Below are 12,501 nucleotides of genomic sequence, written 5' to 3'. Positions count from 1 at the left end.
ATGCGGGCGAGATGCGGGCGAGATGCGAGCGAGATGCGGGCGAGAGCCGCTGCCAGTGCGATGGCAGAAGGGCGGGTGTTGCTGTTAGAGGAGGGGGGGCGAAAGGGCTGCCCCCACGGCCACAACTCCCAGCAACAGCGATTCAGGCATTGTCGCATGGGTCGACAGAAAATAACACAAGCGCATCGACATATCTGTCGCCTGCACGCTCGCTCGGCAATAGACATCGACGCCGGCCAAACCAGACGCAACCGCCCGAACTGCTTGCATTCGCGGCCCTCCGACGGGCGAGAGCGACAATGCCCAAAGGGGCTCGACGCCCGGATGCATGATTGGCGTGATGCAGCCGGCCGGCAGGACAGGGCGCACTGCGCTGCGTTGGATTGTATTCCACTGCAGTAAGAAACGGGACACCCTGGTTTTTTGACCATTCGGTGTCGTTGATGCGGGCGCGTCGTCCAGCAAGGATATGCAACTTGAGACAAACGCCGCGGCCATGTCCATCGCCATGTCCATCGCAATGTCCATCGCAATGTATCGTCGACACCCTCCCACGCATGGATCCAGCCTGGTCTGGTCTGCTCTGATCTGGTCCGGTCTGCTCTGGTCTGATCGTCGTGCCTTTGGGCGCCAGGGTCTCAGTCTCTTGCCAGGGAGCGCGTGTGGGCGATGCGGTTCCCCCGACCAGGCCGCCGAATCGGGCAGGCAGCTGCCAAATCGGGCGGATGCCCCCATGCGCCCCGAGTATCCAAGGCGGTTCCCATGTGCATCAAAGGACAAGGCGGTTCGCCTCGAGGACGATGCCCAGATCTTCATCGTGTTTTGCAGCCCTCGGAGCTAAAAGAGACCCAGCAGATCGTCAACGCCCCCGCTGGGCTTGCTCATAGACGTCGACGCCAATGCCGACGAGGTGTTGGCCGGCTGCACGGTTGGGCCGGCGAAATCAAACAGGTCGTCGAAGCCGCCGTTGGCGGGCTTCGGGGCCAGTCCGGGGAAGCTCTGGCTTCCGGGGAGGGCCGTTGTCTTGGGCTTGCTTGGGGTGGATGCCTTGGCCATGTTGAAGAGGCCTTGGAAATGCATGTCGTTTTTGGCTGGTGTGGATCGGATTGGTAGAAATCGATTCAGGCATCGGGAGGAGAGGAAAGCAGAGGGCAGGGAAGCAGAGGGCAGGGAAGCAGCAGTATCAGTTCGGGGCCGTCTGTTGGCTGGCAAGACAGGCACAACTGGACAACAAAAATGCAACTCACCCTCTTGTGCCAGTTTGTTCGCCTTGTCGTCGACATAGAACCCGTGTCCATGTCCGTCCAGCTGGACCTGATCTCGCAGCGACAGCTCCCGAAATGCAGAGTATGGGTCATCCTTGGAGCTAGCGGCAGGGGCTGTTGCTGGGGCTGTTGCCGCGGCTGCAGAGGCCGGCGCCTTCGAGAAGCTAGCAACAAAAGGCGGCGGAGAGGCCACTGGCGGTAGGATGACAGGAGGAGCGTCAGTATACCCAACATGCAAGGAGCACCAGCACACCAAGCACGTCATCTACCGGAAAGCAAGTCGCTTGGAGACCGACGACTAGGGCGAGGCACACGCATCCATGCGACAGCGATCGCGCACGGTTTGCTCTCACCTGGAGTCATGGGAGTGCTGGAGAGCGCAGCAGCGCCAAAGTTGGCAAATCCCTGATTTGCTTGTCCAGTTCCCTGGATTCGGCCGGTGCCGGTGCCGTTGGCGGCCAGAGGAGTCGGGGTCGAATAGAAGCCCAGCGAGCCGGAAGGGATCGAGGCGTCGGATGGGATCAAAGGGGCCACCGCGGCACTCTGGGCATGGCTATGGCCTGGACCAGCGATGTTCGAGCCGGTATTGCTGGTCCGGGATGGGCCGGAGGAATTGAAAGCCGCAAAGTCCGCAAAGCCAGCGGCGCTGCTGTGGCTGTTGCTGTTGCTGCTGTTGCTTTTGCCGTTGCTCTCCGAGACGGACCCCGACATGGTCGACAGGAGCGACTGGATCAGGGAGTGGCGTTGATTTTGATAGAGTGCCGCCTGCTCAGAAGGCGTTCGGCTCATGACCAAGGGGTTGGCAGTGACTGGCAGGGACGCAGGCGTCGCCTGTGGAGAGGATCTTGGGTATCCAAAAGCCGGCGGCGACTGATTGGTGGACGGCGTGCGGCCGATGAGGTCGAAATCTGTCGTGGGCTTTGATGCCGCCGGAGCATCGGTAACGCTGCCTGTTTGAAAGTCGCCAAAGTCGTCATCGTCGGCAGGGGCGGGAGCGGGGGTGGAGCCAAGCTCGCTGGCGGCGGGTGTGCCAAACGGATGGTTGAAGGAGAGAGTCGAGGACGATGTGGGTGCCGATAAAGCCGAAGGCTGGGAAGAAAACAGATCAACCAAAGCAGGGGCCGGGGCCGGAGACTGGAAGAACGACTGTCCAGCCGGGACCGAGTTGGCTCGCGAGGCCGGTGGTGGCAGCGACGAGCCAAGGGACGGGTTCATGAACAGATTGGGTGTTCCTGGGGCCGAAGTTGGCGGGGTCGATACAGCGGTCGCTGCAGGTGCGGAATTGACAGAGGACTTGTAGTACCGCCTGGTCGAGTACTTGACGATCATGAACTGCTTGATGGACTGGTCGTCATGGATGGACGGAACAGGATAGGCCTGCGGTGTCCAGCTTGCAAGCCAGTAGGTGGCCGCAGCATCGTTGCCGCCGCTGAGGAGCTGGAGATCCTCTTTGGTGAACGACGAGGCCGTGAACGACTTGACCCTGTGGTTGAACTCTCTGAGCAGGCCCGAGCAGCGAGCGCAGACAAACGAGCCGATGGTGAGGTTGGCAAAGGTCGGGAAGCGCTGCGGACAGTCGAAGCAGGTCTTGTTGGCGGGCTGGGCCAGCAGATTGTCGAGCGCCTTTTTGATGGACTTTTGGTCCTGGTTGATGGGGATCCTGGGCTTGGTCGAGGCCATTTCGGATGAGCCGGAGAAGCGGACGGTGTCTGAGGCGGATCAGGAGAGGTGGACGTCGACGCTGGTGTTGGTGGTGGCGACGTCGATGCCGATATCGATGTTGATATTGATTCCCGTGTGTCGATACCGATTCCCGTGTGTCGATAGGCCAGTGCCAGTGTCGATAGCTAATGCCCCTCAAGCGATCTGCACCGACCTTGGTGTCGACGACCAGGACTCGAGCGGATCAGTCCGGCCTTCCGCGCCTGGCTTTTCGGGCGGTGGCGGGTTGCGGCGCTGAACCCGTGCCGACGTCGCACAGGCCGGGCGCGACACAGCCACGCCCCCCGCGGCGCCGGGCGCGCACCCGCGCCACCTGCCGAATATAGCCGTGCTCCACGCGCGCGTCAGCGATCAGCTGTGTCTCGCAGCAGTCTGTGTGGGCATGTGGCGGCAGTCTCGGCGCGACAGCGACGGCTTGCCCAGCACACAGAGACAACGACATCGCACCCAGCGACAATCCCCAGCTCCATCCTCCCACACAAACAGCGGCGTCGCCCAGCCACTCATGCAGTCTCTCGCTCCCCCGTCTCGCTGCGCTCTCGCCTGTCTCTCGCCCACACATCACGTCTCGCTCTGGTCTCGCTGCCCGCCGTCATTTCCTCCCAAAAACGCCTCCCGTTTGTTTGCATTTTCGCCTTCATCTCGTCATCTATCGGCCTGCTGCACCCCTCGCAAGATATGGAGTACGACGACGTCCTGACCAACCAGCCCGTTGTCATCGACAATGTACGTCTCGTCCTTGCCCTTCTTGTCGCGGCTCGCCTTGCTCGCTCCGTGGTTGGCTTGGCCGTCGCTCGCTGTCTTGGTGGGCCTGGTTGATATGCCCCTCCCCTCGACCCTGGCCGGCGATCTGTGTCGCAATGTCGCATTGGGCCGTCGCCTGTCTGCGTCGATTTGATCGTGCTATCCGACCGCCTGTCCATGCGGCCATGTCACGCACTCCCTGTGGCACTTCCGTGGCAGAGCCTTTGGCAATCTGCGGGCTCCCCCCCTCTGCCGGCCCCACATCCATGTGGCCTAACGCCTCCAGTGCCTTTCCTATGACCGCAACCATGTCTTGCCAGGGCTCTGGTGTCATCAAAGCCGGATTTGCCGGAGAATCGGTGCCCAAGTGCTTCTTTTCATCCTGCGTCGGCCGCCCGAAGCACATTCGGATCATGGCTGGTGCCGTCGAGGGCGACAACTTCATCGGCAAGAAGGCTCAGGAGCTCCGTGGACTGCTGAAAATCAAGTACCCCATGGAGCATGGCATCATCACGGACTGGGACGATATGGAGCGGATCTGGAACTACATTTACTCGGAAGAGCTCAAGACCTTGCCTGAAGAAGTACGTCTGGACCGTCGATCCCGCGCTCTGTGCCCATCGTCCTCCGCCAAACAAATGCACTCTTCCCTTGGATCCTCGCCGTTGTCGTTCAGCGTTGCTCGTACATGGCACGCCCTACTTTCCCCCCCCCACACACTCGATCTCATTGCATCAGGTGTCATGGCTCAGTGCCTCCCCGGTCTCCGGATGGACCTGTGTATCCTCTACGAAAACATCGATTGTCCCGCAGATGCCCACCACAAGCCACTGACATCTTTGCTGTGTTCACCCACTCTGCTCGCCGGAATCGTCGGCCACCATTGAATCCTCGCAACCCATCGACGAACAGCACCCCGTCCTGCTGACTGAGGCGCCCCTCAACCCGAGGACCCATCGCGAGATGGCTGCCCAGATCTTCTTCGAGACCTTCAACGTCCCGGCGATGTTCATGTCGATCCAGGCGGTCCTGGCCCTGTGCGTATCTCTCCGTTGCCACGCGTAGCTACTTCCCCCCCCTCCTTCTCAGAGGCAGATCCTACCCAGGCGTGCAATCTCGATGAGCATCGCCACCCATCTAACCTTTGCACATCTTTTCCTCGCCATCCAGATATGCCTCCGGCCGAACCACCGGTATCGTTCTCGACTCTGGCGACGGCGTCACCCATGCTGTCCCAGTCTATGAAGGCTTTGCGCTTCCTCATGCCGTTCGCCGTGTCGATATTGCTGGACGGTAAGCGCAGACGGCAGCCATATCGATGCATAGAATGTTATGGCTGCTGGACACGGCAAAACAACAGTCGTAAGGCAGGTCCGCCCAGAAATTGCCCAAGATTGGGTGTCTCGAATCGAGGATCAGGTGTCGTGGCGGACTGCCTGTCGATGCACGGCTATCTGCATGCAGCGCGTGAGGCGCAAACCTTTTTCCATGTCCGCGTGGTCTGCGCTACCCGGCTTTCCTCAAAGTCTCTCCTGACTGATATGCTGCCTGTTCCGCCTCGTGCTTCGCATCTGCCACTCTCTCTCTCTCTCTCTCTCTCTCTCTCTCGCTCTCTCTCATGTGCCCTGCCAAACATCCGCCGTAGCGATGTCACCGATCATCTGCAGCTTCTGCTCCGAAAATCGGGTCACCACTTCCACACTTCGGCCGAGCGCGAGGTCGTCCGGTTAATCAAGGAAAAGTCGTGCTACGTCGCCCTCAACCCAGCCAAGGAGGAGAAGGAGGCCAACAACAAGCAGGACGAGTTTGTCTTGCCCGATGGCAACAGCATCAAGCTTGGCGCCGAGCGGTTCCGTGCCCCCGAGATTCTGTTCAACCCCGAAATCGTGGGACTGGAGTATGCCGGCATCCACCAGGTTGTGGCCGATTCGATCAACAAGGCCGATATGGACCTGCGAAAGGCACTTTTCTCGAACATTGTGCTGTCGGGTGGATCAACCCTTACCAACGGTATGACCGCATTTTCTCGATGGACGCCATCCCCCCCCTGCCCGAATGCCTTGCTCACTGCCCACTCACTGCCCTTCTCCACATCCGATCGTGCCTGTTCTCAGGCTTCGGCGATCGATTGCTGAACGAGATCAAGAAGCTGGCCCTCAAGGATGTCAAAATCAAGATTTATGCTCCCCCGGAGCGCAAATATTCGACTTGGATTGGTGGAAGTATTCTGGCGTCGCTCGGCACCTTCAAGAAGATGTGGGTCTCGTCCGAGGAGTACCAGGAGGACCCGGACATTATCCACAAGAAGATGATGAACTAGAGGGACCCGCTGGGAGGAAGAAGGGGGGGGGGCAGCCTCGGCAGCCTCAGCAGATCAACAGACGCAAAGGGTGGAGGCGGTGTAGCTCGAAAACGCTGTCGACTCGGGTGAACATCGGGCAAACAAGCGTGCACTTTCACGACGACAGTGCCGTCAAACATATATGTACTATTGGACAAATGCAACACCCTTGTACCGCACCCCCGCGCCGAGGGTCATGGGAACGACGACAGAAAGACATTTGTGAAAACAGGGGTGTGGGCGCTGCATGAAGAGCCGTTGATCAGGTCCTTGGACAAGCATGGAACAACAACATAGAGTTTGAGGGGCAGGGGGGGGGAGCTGGCGAACAGACCGAGGGCGGGCCTGCTGCCGCCAGGATCAAATACGTCCATGAGCCCCCAGGTTTGCCCAAACGGCAAGACAGGTTCACGAGACGAGGCACCGTCCAGCCAAAGAGGAAGAAAGCAAAAAATGGTCACCGAGAGACACATCGAGAGAGAGTCAATGACACTGACGCCTGGGCTCTATGCTGACGGCTTGCTTTCTGTCGACGAGCACGACTCCATGATTTCCTGCTCCTCCGCGCTCAGGCGATTCATGACCGCCCGCAGAAGGAGCTCCCGGCGTTGCTGAGATGTCTCCGCCGCCGCGCTGGTCTCGCCGTCGCTGCCAGGGTTGCCGCCAGGGATGCTGCCACCGAGGACAAAGGCTCCGCCGCTAAAATACGGCACCGACAGCTCGTCTTGACTATCGGCGGCTGCAGCTTGTTGAGCAGAGACCGAGGACGGAAGACGGCTGCCGTCGAGGAGATGGGCCTCGCGGTGGACGGCATCACATTCTTTGTTCAGCTGGCGGTTGAGTGCGTGAAAGTGCTCGTCGTGATCGCCATGGACCCTGGTGAGGTGCGGTCCGATTCAAGGCGTTCGAGTTGGGAGTTGGAGTTGGAGTTGGAGTTGGAGTTGGAGTTGGGCGGGCGATGTTAGTGACGGCCGATGTGTTTGAAAAGTACCACCACCACCCCTGAGTCTCGCTCGGGCAGACGGAACACCATCCAACAGCATCCATATCCATATCCATATCCATATCCAATATCCTCTGCCAATCGACACCCGACACCCGACACCCGACACCCGACACCCGACACCCGATATTCGATATTCGATATTCGATATTCGACACCCGACATTCGACAGTCGATATTCGATGTCCCGCCGACGCTCCAAGTTCGTTTCGTCGGAACCCTCCCCCCCCCGGTGGTGAACACTCAACATACATGTGCGCGAGCTCGTGCAGGAGCACCTTTCGGATCGAGTCGTAGTGTCTGAATCCCTCCCGATCGTCGGTCCGGAGTCGGAGGGCAATCTCCATGCCGGCATTCCGGTTGAATCCCAGGATGGTCGCAACCGCCGGATCGAGCTCCTTGAGGAGCCCGACAGACCATTTGTGGGCCTTCATGATCGTCTGGATGCCGCGGTCGTTCTTGAGCCGCTCGAGCAGGCTGCGGGCGACGTGGGCATCACGATAGTGCGGAAGCGTCTCGATGGCATGGAAGGTATACTGTCGCTGCTGCAGGTCCTGCTGCGTCAGACGGTCCGATACGAGCGGCCGGATGCGCTGGTTCAGCAGCGCCTTTTGCTGCTGGGCCTCTCGGAACGCTGCCTTCTTGGCCATGGCTTGGGTCTGCTCGATCTGGGTCTGGGCGGTGCCGACGAGCATGACCCTGGAGTGAGGCTGCAAGCCATAGTCGCTGAGGAGATCGGCGTCGGCGAGCTGCCGCTTGAAGAGCAGCTTTTGTGACGTCGGCGGGAGCTGGACGAACGGCTCGAGGAACTCTTTCAACTGCAGAACCGTGGTCGAGGCGAGGTCGAGATCGACCGGGATGGTCTGGCCTTTGAAGGCAACGGTAAATGATGGTGCTGAAGCTAAACGGAGGCAAAAGCCGGGGGAGGGAGGTCAGTATCTGCCCCAGTAGAGTGTTTCCAGCAGCCTGAGGGAGCCAGGCATGTTTGGCCGGTGATAGAAGCCCAGCTTCCAACTGGGGCCTACCGGTATCGGACACTTGGCTCATGTGGTGATTGTGGCAAAAGTGGAGAAAGAATCCCTCGGATGCACTGGCTGTCGCTGTCGAGACGAGAATGGATCCCAAACTACACCAACAGGCTGTCGAAGGTCGTCCGCTCGAAAATCGGGAATCGGGAATCGGGAATCGGGCCCTGTTTTGACTGACGGAGCGAGAGCGAGCAGGAGGGAGCGGTCGGGGACGTGGCACATCGTTGTCTTTGAAATCAAATCAAATCAAATCACATCAAATCACATCAGATCACATCACATCACATCACATCACATCAAAATCAAATGAGAAACGGGACAACTTCACCCGCAGATGACTTGTGGATCGGATGGCGGTGATCGATCTGGCTGGACGGCTTTGATTGGTACCCAAACCAGCGACTTTTCTCTTTGCTCTGCGTCTTTTCCCCTCATCCCAGGGCACCCAGAGTAATGGCTTGACCGGGTGTGTGATATGATCCGAATACGCCGTGCTTGTCCGAATGAGACGATGTGTCCCATCTTTTCTTCGCCACAGTGTATCGCCAGGTTGTGAATCCTGGCCACCCCATCCCGATCGAGAATGTGAGACGAATGTAACGACGTTCTTGGGCATCTTGGAAGGCATGGGGATTGTCGTGGATGCGCTGGCACTCCTCACTCTCACTTCCGAGCTTGCAGAACTTCCGGGCCTGTCGAGAGCACGGAGAGCGGCTTCCCTTCCTCGATTCCTCCGAGTCCTCCTCTGTCAAGTTTCCGCGGCGCACAGCTTGCGTCGCCCGCGAACTCGAGCCCCCGGATTGTCCCAGTCACTGCGGCTCCACCACGGCGGCCCTCAAGTATCAGCGCATCTCGGGGCCTCTCGTCGGGCGGCCACCACCATGAACCCATCGGACTCTTCCAAGCTCTTCTCGTGGAATGTGCGTGCCCCCGAGTTTGTTCCTGCCTCCCATCGTCTCTCGGAAGGAATCGGCGCTGCTTCTCAACGGCAGCATGGGCCACCACACGCTTATCCACAAGCTGCATCGCATACTCGATCGCCGGCAAACCCAGCTCGACGGCAACGGCCAGCCAAGCGAGCAGCACCGCCGGTAGAGCAGCCATCGCAGGCGCTGCTTCAGCGATCGGCTGAATTCTCGACAGAATCCTCGACAGGATCCTCAGAATCGACGGCAAACACATCGTCAAAAGCAAAGCCACCGACACGGACACATGCCTCCACGTCCATAGAGTCCCCGAATCGGCTGCCTGTTCCTGCACCGGCGGTTGCATCCTCGGGGGCCCTGGGCGGCCTGCCGATCGATGTTTTCCTTGCGGTCGTGCGGTTCCTGCCGCTACAATCGCTCGGCCGACTTGCGCAAACGTCCCGCTGGATCCACAGCCTGGTCGAGCACCAGATCTTTGCGTCGTCGGTGCGATTCGAGCAGCTTCGGCTGACGGCCTTTCCGGTGGCCCCTCCGCTGTCGGCCTCTTGCCGCCTGGCGATGCTCACTCGTATCGACGACAACTGGACGCAGCCCATCCGGGCCGAGGATGGCACCCTGGATCTCTACGTTCTGCCGTCGCCCCCAGCGAGCTCGCCCATCCAGCACACTCGCATTTCTGGACCATGGCGCACCGGCAGCCGCAGAGGACAGTATATCCCCAAGGTCCGGCTCACGGACAACATCACAGCCTGCTCGTACGGCTCGTGCATCGAGCTGCTCGGCGTTACCAAGGACCTGGGCTACCGCCACTGCCAAGGGCGGGCCACGGTCCGCTTCGAAGGCCCGGATATTACGGATTTCGTCGTCTGCGAGTCCAATGCGGCCGGCGGCGCTTTGACCCTGGTTGCGGCAGATGTGGACGGGATTCTCTCCCACGAGTCCGTCGCTGCCTCGGCGTTCCAGACGCAAGGCGAAGCGGCAGCATCCCCGGCTCGGTGCTCAATCCGTGCGCACCGCGGATCGATTCGGGCGATCGCTCCGATCGATGGCCAGCGATTTGCGAGCGTTGGCTACGATCATATGCTGAAGCTGTGGCAATTCGATCCGGCCGGCCAAAGCACCGAGCAGCCGCAGGAGCAATTCCCGGAACGATGGTCCCCGACACAATCCCACCCCCGCCGAGATCATCCCCATCAACATGACCACTATAAGTATGAACGCCATCAGCATGACCACCATCAACATGAGCACTATCAGCACGGCCGCCGCAAGCATCGGGGGCATTCGGGCGGCGGAAACGGCTTCTTGTGTCTGCACCAGCTTTCGCTCTCCGGCCTGCACGCCGACCGGCCGCTCTCGTTGGACCATATTCCCCGCCACGACACTGTTGCCCTCGGCAGCAGCATGAGCCGGGCGCTCCAGCGCAACTCGACACTCGATCTCATCGCAGTCGCACCGCACGGCCTGCTCCGGCTCGGCTCGCTGCGATCCAGCCACTCTGTCTACGGGCTCACCTCTATCCTCGACTCGGTGCTGGTGTCGGTCTCGTACGATGGCGTGGTCCGTGGCTACGACTTGCGACAGCCGATGGTCTCTCGCTGCGTCGTGCAGGCCGACGATCCCGACAACTATGCGCTATGCTCGGTCGCCAGCGACGGATACTTCAAGATCGTGGCCGGGGCGCTGCACCACTCGACCACCCGTATCTTTGATATTCGCTCGGTGCGGCCCCGCGGCGGCGCTGCTCGTCGGGATATGGAAGCAACACTTGATGCGGTCTCGGCCCTGGGCGTAATCGCCTCTGCATCGCAGAGCCACAACAACGGTGCTTGCTTGCGCCTCGGGCTGGTCAAGAGCCTCTATGTCTCGCGGCACACCAGCCCGGTCTATTCGGTGGCCACGGACGGATCGCGGGTGATCAGCGCCATCTCGACGCAGATGATCATGTCGACAGCCGATGGGTTTGTCGATGGGCTTGCCGGTGCGGCGAACACTTTGTTCAGGGAGAATCGGGAGGCCCGCGTGGCGGCATAGAACTCGATGTCTTGCGTCCAATAGAGCCGTATGCGATCAAACAGATCACTTGAGCAGTCCGAGTCAAGGCCGTACGGTAGCCGAAAGTACTGCATCGCGGTGCGATCGATAGATTGATAGACTGATAGATCGATGAGGGGGGCACTCAGGTCCCAGCAAACAGCGACAGCCCCGGCACCCCGATCTGCATGCTGCAACGACTTGCACAATGCATCCTGCGACGAATTGCGCGATGTGCTCCCCGTCTCTTTCCGCCCTTTCGTCCTCTGTCGGGTGATGCGGTGTGGCGCTGGAATGTGTTGCAGCGGGCTGGCGGGTGGGAAAGAGGACAGCGATGCAGGGGGGTGGTGCCGGAGGAGTGGGTCGATGGATGGCGAGGGTGGTCGCTCAATGGTCCGCGATGCGATTGCGATATGGCTGTTACAGGTTAGATACGAGGTGGCTACAGGTGGCTACAAGGTCGTTACATGTCAGATACGAGGTCGTTACGAGGTCGTTACGAGGTCGTTACATGTTCGATACGAGGTCGTTACATGTTCGATACGTGTCGGATACGAGGTTGCGTCAACTCGGCTGCAATTGCTCTTTGATCCATTCGCTGCAATTCATCCGCCGCAGTCCAAAGCCAGTCCGTCCCAGGCGATGCTGCGTGGATAACACATAATGCACCGTTGTATGTTGAAACACCATGTCCCGATCACCCACATCATATATATCGCATATCACATCATATATATCATCATATATATCACATCGCATATCACATCGCATATCACATCACAGGCATCACATATCACATCCCCCATCGCCGCAACAAGCCGCCGTCGAATTCTCCCGCGCCTGCCGAGATCGCACCGGTCCAGCAAGCCCTTGTGCGCTCGCACCAGCGGCCGGTGAGGCTCTCTCCCCCCCCCGCCAGCACCACTCGACATCATCGCCGATCGGGTCGTCGCACGCAGCAAGGCCTGACGACGATGTGGCGACCGCGGCCCGCACGCACAGTGTTGTGGCTGTTGCCCATGTCCTTGTCCCGGCCTGGCGCGGGCGGCGATGGACCGCCATGGGCCTCTGTGGGCTGCGCGCTGGTGCTCCAGCCGTCGCACCTGTGCGCTGTTTGCGCTGCCCCGCGCGCGTTGTCCTTCCTGCTGGCCAGACTCGGCCAGACGATACGGTTCCAACAAACGACTCCAACGGACGATCCCGACAAACGATGGCGGTATCGTGCACTGTATATCATTCGTTCTGCATCTCCGCACCGCATATCCCCCTATATCGCATCCATATCCCCCCACATGCTGCATTGCTACATTCCCACGCCGTACATCGGATCGGATATCGCGCCGGCTCTCCAAGCACGCTTCTCCAGGCTGTGCCATATCGACACCAGCGCTGGTGCTCAGCAGCGCACACGCCCGCGTCGTTGTGGCGCTCGAGCGCA

At 60.0% G+C, this 12,501-nt stretch overlaps 4 protein-coding genes across 4 annotated transcripts; 2 read left to right on the top strand and 2 right to left on the bottom strand.

Moving 5' to 3' along the window:
- Positions 1–395: 395 nt before the first annotated feature.
- BJ171DRAFT_514385 (uncharacterized protein) lies at positions 396–3,181 on the bottom strand. Its single transcript, XM_053111824.1, has 3 exons — positions 1,619–3,181; positions 1,248–1,457; positions 396–1,091 (listed from the first exon to the last, which is right to left on the bottom strand). The coding sequence occupies exons 1-3, from the start codon at positions 2,943–2,945 to the stop codon at positions 838–840; spliced, it is 1,791 nt and encodes a 596-aa protein (XP_052964562.1). The 5' UTR covers positions 2,946–3,181; the 3' UTR covers positions 396–837.
- Positions 3,182–3,626: 445 nt separating this feature from the next.
- Positions 3,627–6,172, top strand: BJ171DRAFT_461402 (actin-related protein). The gene is made up of 6 exons (XM_053108478.1): positions 3,627–3,713; positions 4,052–4,315; positions 4,644–4,768; positions 4,902–5,024; positions 5,377–5,741; positions 5,846–6,172. Exons 1-6 carry the CDS (start codon positions 3,666–3,668, stop codon positions 6,049–6,051), a joined length of 1,131 nt encoding a protein of 376 aa, XP_052964561.1. The 5' UTR covers positions 3,627–3,665; the 3' UTR covers positions 6,052–6,172.
- A 406-nt stretch (positions 6,173–6,578) lies between these two features.
- On the bottom strand, positions 6,579–7,725 carry BJ171DRAFT_426488 (WLM domain-containing protein; the record flags this gene model as incomplete). The annotated part of the gene is made up of 2 exons (XM_053107766.1): positions 6,579–6,948; positions 7,328–7,725. The coding sequence occupies 2 exons, from the start codon at positions 7,723–7,725 to the stop codon at positions 6,579–6,581; spliced, it is 768 nt and encodes a 255-aa protein (XP_052964560.1).
- A 798-nt stretch (positions 7,726–8,523) lies between these two features.
- On the top strand, positions 8,524–11,235 carry BJ171DRAFT_514379 (uncharacterized protein). The gene has a single exon (XM_053111823.1). It carries the CDS (start codon positions 8,607–8,609, stop codon positions 11,061–11,063), a length of 2,457 nt encoding a protein of 818 aa, XP_052964559.1. The 5' UTR covers positions 8,524–8,606; the 3' UTR covers positions 11,064–11,235.
- The last annotated feature ends 1,266 nt before the right edge of the window (positions 11,236–12,501 follow it).

Source organism: Polychytrium aggregatum (genome assembly GCF_025602895.1).
Source record: "Polychytrium aggregatum strain JEL109 chromosome Unknown BJ171scaffold_31, whole genome shotgun sequence".
NCBI classification, from domain to species: Eukaryota; Fungi; Chytridiomycota; class Chytridiomycetes; order Polychytriales; genus Polychytrium; species Polychytrium aggregatum.
The sequence above is the reverse complement of the archived record's forward strand: the minus strand, read 5'-3'. Positions and strand labels throughout refer to the sequence as shown.

Bases quoted from the DNA above. Each gene is read 5' to 3' on its own strand.
- BJ171DRAFT_461402 (XM_053108478.1), top strand. From the start codon at position 3,666: ATGGAGTACGACGACGTCCTGACCAACCAGCCCGTTGTCATCGACAAT. The intron at 3,714-4,051 runs GTACGTCTCGTC...ATGTCTTGCCAG, and splicing joins AGCCCGTTGTCATCGACAAT to GGCTCTGGTGTCATCAAAGC. The intron at 5,742-5,845 runs GTATGACCGCAT...GCCTGTTCTCAG, and splicing joins TGGATCAACCCTTACCAACG to GCTTCGGCGATCGATTGCTG.
- BJ171DRAFT_514379 (XM_053111823.1), top strand. From the start codon at position 8,607: ATGAGACGATGTGTCCCATCTTTTCTTCGCCACAGTGTATCGCCAGGT.
- BJ171DRAFT_514385 (XM_053111824.1), bottom strand. From the start codon at position 2,945: ATGGCCTCGACCAAGCCCAGGATCCCCATCAACCAGGACCAAAAGTCC. The intron at 1,458-1,618 runs GTGAGAGCAAAC...TCCTACCGCCAG, and splicing joins CAGCACTCCCATGACTCCAG to TGGCCTCTCCGCCGCCTTTT. The intron at 1,092-1,247 runs GTGAGTTGCATT...GATCCACACCAG, and splicing joins GAACAAACTGGCACAAGAGG to CCAAAAACGACATGCATTTC.